This window comes from Amborella trichopoda, chromosome 7 (genome assembly GCF_054954075.1).
Source record: "Amborella trichopoda isolate Santa Cruz 75 chromosome 7, AtrichopodaSantaCruz75HAP2 v2.0, whole genome shotgun sequence".
In the NCBI taxonomy this organism is placed as follows: domain Eukaryota; kingdom Viridiplantae; phylum Streptophyta; class Magnoliopsida; order Amborellales; family Amborellaceae; genus Amborella; species Amborella trichopoda.
The window spans coordinates 368,191-384,559 of NC_142342.1; the positions used below are offsets into that span (position 1 = coordinate 368,191).

General features: G+C 42.0%; 1 protein-coding gene across 17 annotated transcripts in view; it reads left to right on the forward strand.

The window, feature by feature from the left end:
- ATATH8 (Protein kinase superfamily protein) overlaps positions 1-16,369 on the forward strand; it is a 38,447-nt gene that overhangs the window by 11,993 nt on the left and 10,085 nt on the right. For 12 of the 17 annotated variants that reach the window (XR_016059305.1, XM_088871933.1, XM_088871930.1 and 9 more), the window contains exons 7-12: positions 10-135; positions 3,800-3,997; positions 5,566-5,672; positions 5,948-6,110; positions 6,291-6,356; positions 7,325-7,418. Coding sequence is in view for 14 of the 17 variants with exons in the window: in XM_088871933.1 (XP_088728059.1) it covers positions 10-135; positions 3,800-3,997; positions 5,566-5,672; positions 5,948-6,110; positions 6,291-6,356; positions 7,325-7,418 (754 nt within the window). In the remaining 3 variants the exon portion in view is untranslated. Of the gene's footprint in view, positions 1-9; positions 136-267; positions 456-2,403; positions 2,610-3,799; positions 3,998-5,565; positions 5,673-5,947; positions 6,111-6,290; positions 6,357-7,324; positions 7,419-16,369 lie in introns of those variants that run through there. The other 5 variants (XR_016059307.1, XR_016059306.1, XM_088871937.1 and 2 more) reach the window with 4 other exon arrangements.

Here is a 16,369-nt window from a genome sequence, read left to right on the forward strand (position 1 = left end):
CTACTGCAGTTAGGGTTATTGAGGAAAGTGGCAAAAAGAAAGAGTGATCTTTGTTTATATGCTGACGAGATTGGGAAAGGCTTACTTGGGGAGTTGGACTACACTCTAGAGGCTGCAAATGCCACTGAATTCCGGGTATGTCATGTTTTCGATGCTTAAACAGCTACAATTTCCTTCTTCCTGCGTTATTATTATTATACTTATCATTGTTCCTGTTGTTATTGTCGTTATTACTATTATTCATCATCATCGACTTTTTATTGATAGAGAATAATATATACATCAAGTTGCACCAAGGGGTAAAATAGATACATACAAAAGAAAAGGCTACACACATAGATAGATTGGTGGGATGAGATGGAAAGTGAAAGAATGAAGGACAGTAAGGAGAGGGTGGGGAGAGGCAAGTGAGAGAGAGGGAGCGGGCAGAGAGAAGGGAAGAGGCAGACAAAAAGGTGAAATAACTATGCAGAGAATGTCCCATGAATTGAGCTAAACTTGTTTAACCATGAGTATCCTCTGGAATTTCTTTCTTGTGGTTTTCCCTGCACACATAATTTTGTCTGAACTTGAACTACTTATGAGTAGCGCATTAAAATTTTCATTTCAGTATTCTCTCTCTCTCTCTATGTATAAATGTATGCATGTGCAGAAACAGACGCATACATATATGGAAATTCAAGCGTGTTATGCTATATATTTCTAATTGTGAACATTATGGCGTGAAGAGTACGAATATTGCAGTTAAATTAAAAAGCTCCAGTATTTCTTGGATATTTTTTCTGCATGAATTCCTTAAAATTTCATTAAAATGGTTGTAATTAAATAGTTTGCGTAGTTCCTGTTCCATCATAACTATCTAATACCTCTAATGCTTGGCTCAGAATGTGCTAATGCTTTAGATAAAACCTTATCAATAAAGTAATATGCCAACACTCAGGAATATTTACTTACACCATTATGTGTGAATTGAATGTGTACTTTGAGCAGTTCCACAAGAGAACTCCATTGGAAAGACAAACAAAACCATAGTCAAAAGCACATGAATCACATCATAAATTACACCCTTGAATTCATTAATCAAGAGCTTTTTCTTCGTCTTCTTTTAGTATGCTGGGTACGAAGAGTTCCAAGGAACCCCAGGTACCTTCTTTCTTTGTTATTCTATACTTCACATCAACCTGAAAGACCCTTGATCAGGGTTTACAAATCTTTTACAGAGACACAAAGGAAAGAAAAATTACAGATTAAAATGAGTAGCTTGCTGAGAATTGCAAAAGATCAAATCTCTGACGCTAGACAACTTTGGCATTGGTTTGGCGAATACTAGTAAGCTAGCTACCAGTACTGCTCACTCTGTAAGTCCACTTGTATAGAGGCTGAGAATTCTAGGAGCAGATAAACTCCTAATTCAATTTAGAAGTGTATCCTCGTCCAAATCTGTGTTCCCTAGAAATTTACCTCGGCTCTGGAATTGAAAGGATAGGGAACTTGTGAATCCAAGCTTATCCAAACACCAAATCACAGGACATTCGGATCAAGAAGTTTCAGACAGCCTGCCTGCCAGAGTGAATACAGTCTGGCAGCAGGGCATGAAAATCAATTGATTTCATCGTCAGGTCACTAAAAATTGTTAAGTTCTACAATTCTGATGCCAGTATATGTTGATTGGGCAGCCAGAGAGGAATAAATTCAATCGATTTTCATTGAATTTCATGCTGAAAATTCACAGATTTTTACTCTTTGAAAGTACATCGATCACCATGGTATCTGTTGCATATTGCAGACCTGTTTAAAACTCATCTCAGAAGCATAAACCTTACTGAAAAGGATGTCTCAACAATCTCAGTGATATCCACATCGAAGTTGAGCTTAAAAACATCAAACCTTACTTTTCACTGCAGTCTGGTAGCTAGACGAAATGTTAGATGCAGGGAATTTTCATAGGTGCCATTATCGATCTCCAAATTGTATGAAATTTGACCAATACACCCATGAAACCTTCTTTAACGGATCTTCAATTCATAAAATCAATTGGACGTGCATAACATAATTTTAAAAAACTCGCTGCAGTCTGGCATATAGACCAGATTGAGGATCGTGCTGACTCCTCAAATCGTGTTGAAAATCCTATGAAATTTGGACAGAAAGTTTCTGGGATATTCCTCATTTTCCTTGCAAAATTCTAGATAAAATGAACATCATTTCTACCATTTGAATTTCATGGCAGTTGGCAGCTAGGCCTGACTAAAGTTTATGATGACAAACTTTTGGCAGATGTCCTTAATGGTGTCCAAATTGTATGAAATTTAAACCACATGTTTATGAACCCTTTTCTTATGTATTACCAAAGTTTCGGCTCAATTTCATATCAATATGTAACTTGTCAAATTTTTGCTGCAGTTGGCATTCATCCAGACAATAGACTGCGGCAAACTTTACTGAATGCAGCTTTTGAATTCCTAATCATATGAAATTTGGAGCATAGGTCTCTGAAGCAAAGCTTTAATGATCTTCCAAATATCAGATTCAAAGAAAAACATTAAGGTGCTCGTTTTGAATTGACCACGGACCACGGTATGAGACTGTATATCCAGATGCAAGCATTGGTGAGCTCTCTTAATGCCCATAAGGCATCAACTGAAGTCAGCTCCATGCATCAATTCCCAGTAATCATTTCCTACTGATTTGAAGGTTTTGTACCCAAAATCAACGGAATAGAGCTATGATATTCACTAATTTCTGGTCTCGGTTTGTTCTGTTTGAGTTCTATCTGGAGTATAAGTGATCCAAACACACCCAAACATATTGCTCATTGGCCATTGCAGTATAATATCTATTTCTCAAAAAATATGTGGTATCATATCTATGACTAGAATTTCAAAAAGATCTCTATACTAAGATTGGATTATCATTGTTTGTGGAAAATTACCAAATGTATAGGTCTTGATTATTCCCATTTAACCGTTTTAGTGTGAGATAGAGAAACATTTTATGAGACGGCAGACTCAAAATATTAGAAGAGATCGAATTATGAAATATCCTTTGGGATTATTTTGGTAAGTTGCCTTGGATTTCATGACAAATGAACTTCGAGATTTGAACCCTTGACCTCCCTCAAATAAACCGGGCGACACACATTGGCCCAAGGGTGATGGGGGCATCTCGTGTTGTGGTTTTGACTGTTCCATGTAAACTTGTTAGACAATCGTGAAGTCAACATGAATTCCCCTTTCATGTGCTACTTGAGTATTCTTGTCAGTAAACCCACATCCAGCTGGCACATTTCGGAGCTTTCTCTTATGGGTTTTTCTTTGTTTTTTATATTGCATGTTCCATTTTATGAGATCCTTCTCTTAGTGATTGCCAGAGTGCTTCAATTTGGGGAAGTGAGGCAGTTATTGATGCAGATCGATGAGTGGTGCATAAGGAAACATTTTATTGGTAGAATGTGACGTAATGTGTCATGTACAGCAGTTGAACCGAGCAGTCTATGCATTAAGTGGTCAATGCATCTCGTCTTCCTTACCATTCTTTAATTTCTACTGAAATGTTTCAACTGTTGTCATTATACTTCATAGGCACCTAATCTTCATGCTTACATGAGTCTGCTCTACATCTGAAAGGTCAATTAGTTCAGTTTTATATGCCATAATATATATAGAATGGCATATTTTCTGTAAACTTATATTATGGAGGATAGATTAAATGTGGTCTATGAGTGGCATCGCCTTATGTGGTATATCCAGTACATGTCAACTTTATAAACTTGTAAGTTCTATATTTCTGGCTTTTACAGGAGGTTCACGCTCGATTCCCATTCATGGCAGTTCCAAAAGTGTTCACCAACTTGAGTGGAAAGAGAGTCATAACAATGGAATGGTTGGCTGGCGAAAAACCTAATGAGCTACTTTTATTATCTCAAGGCTTGAACTATCAGAGTGTTGGGAATTTAGAGCAACAGCAGCTAGAGGCTAGAAAATGTCTCTTTGATCTGGTCAGTAATCACCAATAATACCTTAAATGTTATAACTCATTTGTTTCCCTTTGAAACCCTTCTATCAAGGGATTTGATTGCTGCATCCCTCAACTGATGTTTGTTGAGCACCAATATAGTCTGTTCTCAATAATGGGCTTCCATGTCAAAACCATATTGATTGAATATTGCATGCTAAGTAAACATTTTTTTCTGTGAATAAACAAACCATTCATATTTTTTATTTTTGTTGATGAGAAGCTTTCTCACCATTAGTTTATTTTTTCTTGCATTCTTTCCAATATTTTTTATGAGATAGGGTTGTTAACCAATGAATGTAATTCATATATTCATAGGTTTGGGGATGTAAACGAGTGTCAAAGTAGGTTGTTAGTTCTTCTTTGCAATCAAAGTGATCTCATTGAGAATTGCCTGTTCTCATGAGAGTCATTCTACTGGTTCTATGCAACTCTGCTCTTCTTGTTTGTATTAACCTAAAAAATGAAAAGGAAAAGGGCACCGTTCATGACCAACAAAATCAGTCAGTGAAAGTGTGGATACATTTTATGCTATAACCTAAGACAGGTGTTGCTATGAAAACATAAAGAAAAAAGGCTCAATTGATCAAATATTAGGTCTCCTTTGGTGCCCCACAGGCGAAATGCAGTGCGGATCTCGCAATCTGGAAATTCTGTGTTTGTATCAATGACTAGAAATATCTTACTTGGCCAGACAAGAAATACTGTATTTATCTTGAAGGGTTCCTTGTCCATGCATAGCCAAATTTCTTCTCATCACATTTTCAAGACTTTTGTTAGGTTGTAGTGTTCAAGATAGTAATTTGATCAAGTCTGGCGGGGCTTTCTTTATCTACCCTGTAAAAAGTCTGATTTTTTTGTGGGTTCTGGTAATATGGTTATGTAGCAATGTATGTTGTTTTTGTAGGATATTTTCCTGCAAAGTGGTTGGAGAGGATCACAAATTTTCTGTATGCATTCCTTTGTTGTGATTGCATACAAGTCTCGTACTTTGAATGCTTTTGAGTACGCAACTCATGCAAACTGTAAATTTCTATGTTCCAGTCTTTCGCTTGTGAACTCCATTTCTACTTTCTTAGGTTTATTGTGAGGCACTAGAGACATGAGGAACAAGTAAATTTTTCTCATATGTAATAGTGGTAAGTTCACTGTTGAATATTAACAGTATTACGTGTGGAGATTGGTTCATAGATGAGAATGTCATCATAAAGATATACTTTTAGAAGCTTCACTGGAAATTAGTTGGGTATCTCCCTTTAGACACATGGGCACATGAAAAAAGAGAAAGAAAAATAGTCGTAGGGTACTTTCATTTTTCTTATGATTTTTCTCCATTGTGGTGTTAGTTAGTAGACTCCGAGTGGCTCATATAGACTTTCTGCAAGAAGAAGAGGGTACAAGATGAAGTTCCAACAATAAATTTCAACCATTATTACTTGTTCCTGCTTATTATACTCAGCTGGAATTGTTTTTGTTCATTTATTGCATATGATTTTGATTTCAAACAATTAACTTTGTGAATAACTCATTGTTTACTTCTGGACAAATAAGGTTAACAAAGGAGTGGAGGCATCACTTGTTCAACTTCTGGAGACAGGCTTGTTGCATGCTGATCCACACCCTGGAAATCTGCGATACACACGTGCCGGACAAATTGGGTAACTGACTAGACACCCTTTTTGCACTCATTCTCAGTGAACATATGCTAGTTTCTTATTTTATAGTCTCTGACTTAAATTTATACCCTAGAATGTGGAAGAATGTTTTTAGATGTCAAGATTTCTCTTAGACACATGTTTGCTATACTGGAACAGTAACAGAGATCTTTATCTGGATTGGCTAAAATCTTTTCTTTGCTGTTCGGTGGCTAAATAAGATCACATTATTTATTGGTTGTAGCTTATTGATGACACTTATGATGTTTCTTCATCAGGTTTCTTGATTTTGGTCTGCTTTGTCAGATGGAGAAAAGGCATCAGCTTGCAATGCTTGCTTCGATCGTTCACATTGTAAATGGGGACTGGTCTGAATTTGTGCGTGATCTATTTCAAATGGACATCATAAGGCCAGGAACAAATGTCCAAGTTGTCACCATGGTATCGGATTCTTAATTCTTTCTCAAGTTGCAATTTACTCTACATGGGCGTTATGTGTCATATTTAATAAAATCATTTTATTTAACAATTCAAAGACCTATGCAAAGAGTATTATGCCACATTATTTCCCTCCTGTACTAAATTCATGATATTATAGTCTGAGATTGATGGCCTTAACAGGAACTGGAAGATTCCTTAGGTGAGGTAGTCTGGAAGGATGGACTGCCTGACATCAAGTTCAGTCGGGTGAGTGAGACATGTTAGCCTATTACAGTTATGGACAGTAGTGTAGTACGAGTGTGTGTATTTCACGCAATGGTGTGTGGAGTGATTTCATGTAATGGGTTCGTTGTAATATATGAAACTGATCCTTCAAGACCATGTTAGAGGCATTTGTTTGACCCTATATTTTGTGCGTGTGCTTGACATACCTGTGTTCAATCTTAACTACAAAACTTCCCGTGCATGCTGAACTTTTTACCATTCTCCATAAATTTTAGACTGAGAACCCCTTCCCTTTCTTGCAAATCAGTTTTGAGTAATTTTTGTTTTGGTAATGTAATATAAAAATAATAAGAATAATATTTTTTATGGTATATATGATATCCAATATGCATGGAGGACGCATTGAATGCCACATTGGGAACGTTGTCAGCTCATTACATGTATGGTAGGTCTGTGAAGAGGATCCCTTGTGTCACTTTAAAAAATTCCATCGTATTCCAAAAGTAAATTAATTTTAGTTACTTGATGTCAGTTTTGGTGACGCATGTTGAAGCTAACAAAATGCGCACACACAAACTCACATACACATATTTTTAGGTCATTTTGTGACAATTTCCCTTGTATGTCATTATCATCAGCAGGGTCATTTGTAAGAAATGAAAAGGACATAATTTGTATTCCTGAAGGTTGAGGATCGATTTTTCTGGTGTTTCCCATAGCCCCAAACTATCAGAGTATTCAAAATCATCCCCTTTTGATACACGTCATTCCATTAAGACATACATCTGTTGGTCCTAGACACATAAACATCTTAAATTCTTAACTATATTCTTATCTGTCTGTGATGTAACCGTCAAATTAAATGCATTTATTTCAACATTTGTATATAATTTATGTTCATGATTGAATTGATTTGGTTTTTATCTTAATTCAAAGACCCATTTCACTTTGAAACTGCTCCTGTCTAACTATCATACATGCATGTGAAGGTTCTGGGGACAATCTTGTCAATTGCTTTCGAATATCAATTCCGTATGCCTCCATACTACACATTGGTCTTGCGTTCGATTGCTTCATTGGAAGGTAATGTATGCCGTTCTATTAAATAAATATGTATGTCTTTTGATGATTGATATTTCTGTTTATTAATATAATGCATGTGTTCCCCTATGCACACAGATCTTTTTTTTTTGTTGGTGGTGGTGGGGTTGGGGGTGGGCGTGTGTACTAGTTTGGGTTGCTCAAGTGGTGAAGTAGAATTTTTGGGAAATATATAAAACAGAACTAATTATTCATTTCAGAATACATTTGGGATTTCTCCTGCTTTTGAATGTTTGTATCACAGTCTTTTGATACCATGCCCTTTACCCCATAAAATTTAAAGATTCTTGTTTTTATGAACTTGTATCCTGAAAATCACTTGTTCTTCTAACATAGTGGATTTCTTGACAAATCTGAAAGTGTTTAGTGTTTTTGGATGGTCCAATAGAAACATCTACTCTGAAAAGGTAATATTGATAAGTTAGCTACTGATGTAGCCGAGAGAAGGGAGGAAAGGGCGGGTGAGGGCGGGCATCGGTGGTTTATCTAAAGAAGAATAAAGAATAGGAAAAAGAAAGGAGATGAAAGAATTCGCTCTTTCTTAGGCCTGCAAGGTGTCCACCCCAATAATGGTTTTTTCAAGACTAAAACTCCATCAACTTCTTCTCCTCCTCTACAAAGACCAATAACATTTATTTTTAAGGAAATCTCTTTGCAACTTGGTCCCCAAGTAGCCTAAACCCGAGTTACTTACGAAACTAATTAGAATTCTTCTCCTTAAATATTGAATTTCCAGTTTTACCCCTAAAAACTCTGTAACAACATAAATTACATAATAACACTTTTTTTTTTTTTTTTGTGTGTGTGTGTGTGTGTGAACGAGTGACTGTATTGCATTGATGTGGTAACAAAGTTGCAGGAAATTTCTGCCCCTGAACAAAATGGGGCAGACAATGATCCTATCTTCAAACTCTAAATAAAAGAAAGGACAGGGGAACTCCAATACTTGCTGCAAATTTTGGATGAAGCTAAAGTCTGGTCTTAATTTTTTTGGAATTGGACCAGAGTAACCATTTTGTGGGTCAAGGGCTGAGAAGTGCTTTCCTTGAAGATGGACCCCAGATTTGGTTACTACACCCAAACCTTTAAAAACTTAGTGACTTGGTCTCGATTGGAATGTTTTTTTTTTTGTGGATAATGTTAACCTTAAATTGATTAGAAAGATGGGCAATCCACAACGCAGATGCTCCAAAGTTCAAAAGAAAATCGAAAGAAAAAAACCTTCTCAAGGAAGTTTTACAGCCAAAAAAGAAAAAAGAGAGCCTTTTAAGTGAAGGTAACAGCCAAAAGATAGTCCAGCGTCGATTTCCAATCCAAAAAGTAGTTGTTTAGGACCCAGTCGAGGTCGCCACTTCTTTAGCTAGGGTGTTTGCTGCCTGGTTGCCTTCCCTCCATATATGCTTCCAAAAGGCGAGCGTATCCCTGCAAAGGTGGATAATTTCGTCAAAAAAATGAGCCAACTTCCACGGTCTCGATTTGGAGGGTGTTTGCAACTAGGCCATGATACATATTCTATTGCCAACCTCAATATTTCTTCGAAGTACTTGCATTATTTGATGGCATTCATCCTCATGAGTTTGTTTCTTCCATACATGAAGATGGGTTACGGAATAGATATTTCCATCTTTGGTCCCCCTCCATTTTCAGCTGTAATTTCTTCCACCCTTGCTTCAATGGCATAAATAGTTCTTTCCATAACCTTAATTTATTTAGGAGATTGCATGTGGAGTTTGGAGCTGGAGACAGGGATAATTGCCACCTAAAAGAATACAGTTCGTTAATGGTTACATAATCTGGATAATAATGAAGAAAGTGAACCCTGGAGCGACTGCAGGAGTCCATACATGAACATGCTGGAAAAGTAAAAATATGCCGGCTCAGGATAGAGCTCCGGCCTGGGATACCTCTTGCCCGGTCAACCAACGCTTGCTGCATCCGCCTCTAGCTCAACCTCAGAAACTGGCAGCCTCATCTCTACATCGCAACCCCCCTCACCCCGTTTCTTGCAGGCCAGCACCTCTTCCAGACTCTAAGCGGTAACCCTCGCCCTAGCCTCAGCTTTGGCAGGCCAGCTAACCCTCATTTCCTTTATATCAGTGGCCGCATATCTCGGCCCAAAGTCTCTCATTTCAACACAGTTTGGTGGTCGTTTCTCACCCCGTCGAGATGACTTTATAAGCATCGAGAGGTGGGGACAAAACCTTTGGAATGAGTCGAACCTTGGTTGCCGTACCCTCTCCAGCGGCAAGATTCTCTTTTTGTCCCCAAGGACAATGCGGACAGAGCTTTACAATGGAAGAACCCCAGTCTCAGAGGTGGCTCCCTCAAGCTATCCCCCTGGACCACGAACTTTGGAGCAGCTCGGTCTCTCAGGGTGTGGTTAGGAATCTCTTGCATCCCTCTTCAGGCTTGGCATCAATCAACTTTCAAGATAATTGGTGATGCCTGCAGGGTGTTCATTTCTACCCACTGGAAATCCCTTGAGGTCCTACCCCTGGGTACTATCCGAATCCTCCTTGATACTGTAGACCCCTACTTCATCCCTTTGTTCCTCTGGCTCGAAATAGAAGGCTTGTTTTTTCGGGTTTCCCTTACTTGGTTCGCAGCCTCTCGTGCTGCCATCCGCCATGTCCAGGACCTTCACCCTGGATCACAACAGAGCCCTCCCAAGTTGCATGATCAGCACGCAAATCCGGATGGTTGGACTACTATGCGTCGTGGTCGATGGCGTCCACCAAATCGCAACTGTAGATTCTACAATCGTCGGGTGTCTAAGGTTCCACTTGGCCCTACTCCCGCGAGGCCTCGTCCATAGCAACCATCTCGCGGAACCCATCCGGAGGAAGCAGGGGTCAACACGCCACCTGGCACCCAACTGTACCCTCCCCTGACATCTGCCACTTTTGAGCTGGCATTTGTCGCTCACTTGCAGCCTGTTGCCAATGCTGTGTACCCTGCCTCAACCTTTGAGCCTCCCGCCTCTTTACCGCCACCTCACAGGCCTCTTTTTGTCCCTTCCCCATCACCTTCTCCAACCTTTCCACGTTCCAGCCCTCATCACCGTCTGTCTCAACCCTCCTTGCTTGACGAGCCATCCATCTCTCCTCCTTTCCTTGGACATCCTTTACACTTGTCTGCCCTCCCCTGGGGGGCCCTTCTCTGTCTGATCCCAAGGAACCTTCTCAAACCCTCGCACCGCATGCACTGGCTCTTTCGAATTCACCCTCGCCCTCTTGGTCCCACCCCTCTGGACCCTGGCCTACTCCATCTTCGTTCGTGGGTGATCTTCCTTTGGCTGCCCCTTCTTCACCTATCTAGAAACCCTCGAACCACGCCTCTCCACCGGCGACCGAGATAACCTGCCTGCCCCCGTTGACAGTAAGCCTAGCTCTCCCACCAGTCATTGACCTTTCTTCTCCTACCTTTCTCTCTATCCCTCTCTTTCACCTAAGCCTTCCCCTCTTTCTCACCCTTTACCCCTCAATCTTTCACCCTTTTCTTATCCTCTTCCCAGCAACCTTGAACCTCTCCTCTTCCCCCTCCTCCCATCTCTCTTCCTCGCTTCTTCCCTCCCTTTTTACCTGTGTTTGGCTGGCCTTTATCCTTCCAACCTTTGCCGTCTCCCCCTCTGCTACAACCCCCATTTCTTGGGCCTGCCACGTATGTCGGCCTGCCTCATCCTCTCCCCTCCTCTCGTTCTTTCCCTTCTCCCGCCGGTTTTAACCCCTACTTTCTCTTGCCGGCTTCTTCGCTTGAGCCTTCAGGTTTGCCAGCTTCTGGGCAACTTCTGTTCCCTAACCCTTGCCAGTTTTCTTCCCCTCTCTCGCCTCCCTCTCTCACCTCCCTCTCATGGTCTGGCAACTGATGTAGACCATCTCTCAACCTCTTCGCGGCAGGACACTGCACTTGTGGAGCCTCATAACCCCCTTCCTACTACTGAGGACATAGGCAGCTCATCCATCCCTTATTGCCTCAGCCCATCTTCTGCTGGGTCTGAGTTCGAGGCCTCTTCCGCCCCTGTTAGTTCATCTTTTGCTAACTACATGGACAAAGCTCAGGGAAACATTCATTTTGTCATGAAGGTCACGGGTGTGGATTTTAATAGGCCCCAAGAGATCCTCAATACTTTTGTTTTTCCTGACCAAAAGATTCAACCCAAGACATCGGCAAAGGGCAAATGAGAACTCGCAAATTTGGCCTGTGAGATCAACTACGGTCAGACTCTGGCTAGAGATCAGGGGACCTCTTCCAATTTATCCTCTTCCCGACGATCATCCAGATTCGCAAACCCCCCCCCCCCCTTCCTCTTCCCACCAACTTCCCTCATGAAGATTCTGACTTGGAATATCAGGGATTTGGGCAGCCCCCGAAAACGCAGTCACGTTCACAATTTTGCCTCTTTTCATTCCCCCTCTATTTTAGCTTTGGACGAAACTAAACTCCCTGGACCTTCCCTCTCTCTCATTCAATCGGTTTGGGGGTCTAGACCTTGTCTAGACCTTGTCAATGGGTGGCCCTAGATGCCCAAGGGGTGTCGGGTGGGATTTGGGTCATCTGGGACCCAACCCTCAACATCTTGCTAACGTCTAGAGTTGGCGACTTCTCGGTTTCCATCTCGCTAGAGAGAGCCTCTGGCTTCTTTCCATGGAAATTCACTGCTGTTAATGGTCCCAACTCCTCGTCAATTAGACCCCGCTTCTGGGAGGAACTGTCTTGAGAGGCTTGGGCCCCTCCGCACTGTTGGTGCATTGGTGGAGATTTCAACACCACAAGATAGTCTTTCGAACGGAACTCTAACTTGACGGTCTCCCAATCAATGACTAAATTTTCTGATCTTCTATCAAGGCTTGAACTTATTGGCCTGCCGCTCCAGGGAGCCTCTTTCGCTTGGTCAGACTATTCCATCAACCCCACCCTTTTAAAACTGGATCGATATCTTATATCTTTGGACTGTGATGTCGAATTCCCTGGTTCTCATTCCCTTGCCCTCCCTAAGCCCACTTCAGACCATTACCCTATTTTGTTAGACACTGTTCCAGCCCTTCGCATTTCCAAGCCCTTCAGGTTCGAGCTGGCATGGTTAGAGGAGAGTAACTTCTATAACCTTTTCCACACTTGGTGGACCTGTTTCTCCAGCCAAGTCCACAGTTGGGCTGGCTTTCGACTCCAAAAGAAGCTTCAATGTCTTAAGGAATCCCTCAAAGCTTGGATTGCCTTACTGCCAGGTAACTTTCGGTCCCAAAAGGCTACTCCACTCCACTCGATCCAGTTGTGGGACTCTACACAGGAGATTTGTCCTCTTGTAGACAACGAGAGATCTCGTCGATCCAATGCCAAGTTTGAACTCCAAATCCTCTTGAAGAAAGAGGAAAGTTTTTGGGTCCTCTCAAGAGTAAAATGGGTCCTCTCTACTGAGGAAATTCTCTTCAAGAGTGAAATGGCACAAGCACGGTGACCTCAACACCAGTTTTTTCCACAAAATAGCTAATTGCAGGAGAAGGGATAATACTATCACTCAGATTAAAGTGGGTGAAACTGTGCTCAATGAATCTTATTTGATTGAAGAGGCAATCACTGATTACTTCCAGAAACTCTTTGAGGCACCCAGAGGCCCTAGACCGTTTCTGGAAGACCTTTGTTTCCAAACCATCACTCCCACTGCTGCTGGTTGGCTTGAGAGGCCATTTGAAGAGTCCAGGATCTTAAAGGCAATCTCTGATCTTGGCCAAGATAGAGCCCCGGGTCCTGACGGATTCCCGATCGCCATCTTTAAGACTTTTTGGGTATCTCTAAGAGAGGATATTCTCGCCTTCTTCCATGAATTCCATTTTAGAGGGATCATTCATTGTGCAATAAACGCCACATTTATAGCGCTTCTTCCTAAAGTCGAGGGCGTGGAAGAACTCAAAGACTTTGGACCGATCAGTTTGATCAATAGCTCTTACAAGATTCTTGGCAAACTGCGTGCTTCGAGACCACGAGAGGTCCTTAGCTCGGTAATCTCGCCAACCCAATGCTCTTTTGTTAAAGAGCGACAAATACATGACGGTGCTTTCGTTGCCCATGAGGCTCTCCATTCTCGGCATTATGCCAGATTAATAATCAAACTCGATTGGGAGAAAGCCTACGACCATGTTGATTGGTCCATCCTAGACGAGACTCTTCGCAGTATGGGCTTCGGTAATCGATGGAGAGCCTGGATCAAAGGTTTCATTTAAGGCCCACACTTTTCCATTCTAATCAACGGCTCCCCCAAAGGCTTCTTTCCTTCCTCTAGGGGACTCCGCCAGGGAGATCCTCTCTCTCTCCCTTTTTGTTTGCGATTGTAGCAGAAATTTTCAGCAGATCAATCTCTCGTGTTTACCAGGCCGGCTTGTTCAATGGATTCAAAATCAGCAATTCAGGACAGCTGATTACTCACCTACAATACGCCGACGATACCTTGTTGTCTTGAGAGGCATCGCAGGCACAACTGGACAATCTTCATCGTTTCCTCAAGTTATTTGAGATTACTACTGGCCTTAAGGTCGATAAGGTCAAATCTAAGATGAGTGGTGTGGCCTTGGACCCTTCCATTGTGGTCGAATCTAAGAGGAGTGATGTGGCCTTGGACCCTTCCATTGTGAGAAACGTCGCTTCAAACTGGGGCTTTGCCTTGGAGGACCTGCCATCCTCTTACCTGGGACTACCCATTGGCATAGGAAAGCCTAGACTGAACCTTTGGGGCCATATCATAGACTAATATGACCGAAGATTGGCAGGGTGGAAAGGCAGATTCCTTTCTCCGGCTGGCGCCTTACCCTGATCAAAGCCACCCTCTCAAGCACCCCCATTTTTCCGATGTCACTATTCCATATGCCAGCTTTGGTGGCCCACCGTTTGGAGAAGCTAATGAGAAACTTCTTGTAGTATAGTAATGAGGAAAGGAAGATCCACCTTATCTCATGGCAGAATGTCTGCAAACTGAAATCTCTAGGGGGGCTGGGTATTTGAAAACTCAAAGATAAGAACCTTGCTCTTCTCGGGAAATGGTGGTGGCATCTAGCCACCCAAAACAACCATCTGTGGCAGGAGGTGGTATACTCTCTATACAGAAGTCCCGACCCCTCTTGAGCTCATAGCAACTCTTCTGGGATTTGGAAATCCTTACTGCTCTCATACCCACACATTGTGTCCAAGATCAGATACAGGCTTAGGCAGGGCGCCAAAACTCTGTTTTGGATAGATATTTGGCTGGAGAATGCACCCCTAAAAGACCTCTACCCTAGACTCTTCTTGCTGGCCAATGACTAATGCCACTGTGGAATCCCAATTCCAGCTGATGGGTAATAGAAGGGTGTGGAGTCCCATCCTCAGACGACCCCTTTCGGACCTTGAACTTCAAGATTTCACAGCCCTCTCTAGTGCCATAAATTTTGTTTTTTTGCCTCTACGGGGGCAAGACAGTCTTATTTGGACCCCTAACCACTCGGGTTCCTTCTTGATGGCCTCTCTTGACTCCTCGCTAGCTCACCCAAGAAGTCTCCCCCTCTGCCCCACTTCTATTGTAAACAAAGTATGGATTCCTTTGGTATTCAATTCTTCAATTGGATTGTGGTCCGAGAGAGCCCTCATAGTGGATCAATTACAAAGAAAGGGACTCCAATCCCAAACAGATGCATTATGTGTATTGAAGACGAGGAGATCAATGCGCATCCCTTATCCATTGCAAGTTAGCCTCATCAATTTGGGCCGACATCCTCCATTTATTCCAATGGCAATGGGTGACTCCACCTGATCTCCCTAACCTCCTAAGCTCAACCTTCTCACCCCCATGGCCAAAGGCCGGCACTCTGCTGTAGCAGGCATTGGCCGCTGCCACTCTTTGGACAATTTGGACTGAAAAAAATGCCAGGATATTTCGTAGCCAAATGTCTTTGTTGGATGCACTAGTAGAAAAGATTGGAGCTGCGGTCATTTTCTGTGCCAGCCACCACAAAATTTTCAGAAATCTTTGCCACTCTGATTTTCTACACAACTGGACTTCAATTCTTGCCTTCAATCCTCAGGGGCCCCTGTGCGCGTCCCTCTGGACACCACCTGAAGCAGGCCATGAAACTTAACTTTGACGGGTGTTCTCTCGGAAATCCTGGACTTGCAGGCATAGGTGGCATGTTCCGCGACCACAACAGCAATACCCTTTACTCCTTTTCGATTCCTATTGGCATCTCAGATTCAACTGTTGCGGAGGCCTCTGCCCCCCCGGGAAGGCCTCAGGAAATTATACACTAGCTGGGGGCAGTTGGTTACCATCGAAGGGGACTCGTACTGTGTTATAGCTTGGGCTTTAGGCACTGCCCCGTGGCCTTGGAGGTTCGACAGCATTTTCAAGGACATCTGTCAAACCACCAGAAACCTACATATCTCTTGGAATCCCGTTTGGAGAGAAGCAAATGGTGAGGCTGATTCCCTTGCAAAGGCAGCTGCAGCTGTGTCTCACGCCAATTTAAGTCACCCCTAGGGGACTGTTATGCTCCGTTTCCTATCATAGACTGGATTTGACCCCTTAGTGATCCAATTAATGTAAAGCATTTTTGATAGACGAGAGATTTTATACAGGGCACCTGTATGTGGGTTGCCTATTTTTGGGGCAGAGCCTGTCTATGGGTATCCTGTTCCCCTCCTTTCACACACTCTGTACTCACTTTTAGATTTATACAGTCAACACATTAAAAAAGAAGTGAAAATCCAAAAAAGAAAAAATTTAAAAATGATGCAAGAAAAGAGAAAAAAAAATCATTGGTGCTGAAGACTTCAATGAAGGAGACTAGTTAACACTGGACAATGGACACAACTGATTTTCGATATTATAATTACATAAATATTTTCTTACTTTTACATTTCCAAACTATGAATGTCTTGCACTGTGACTTCAGTAAAATTTAAATGAGCAT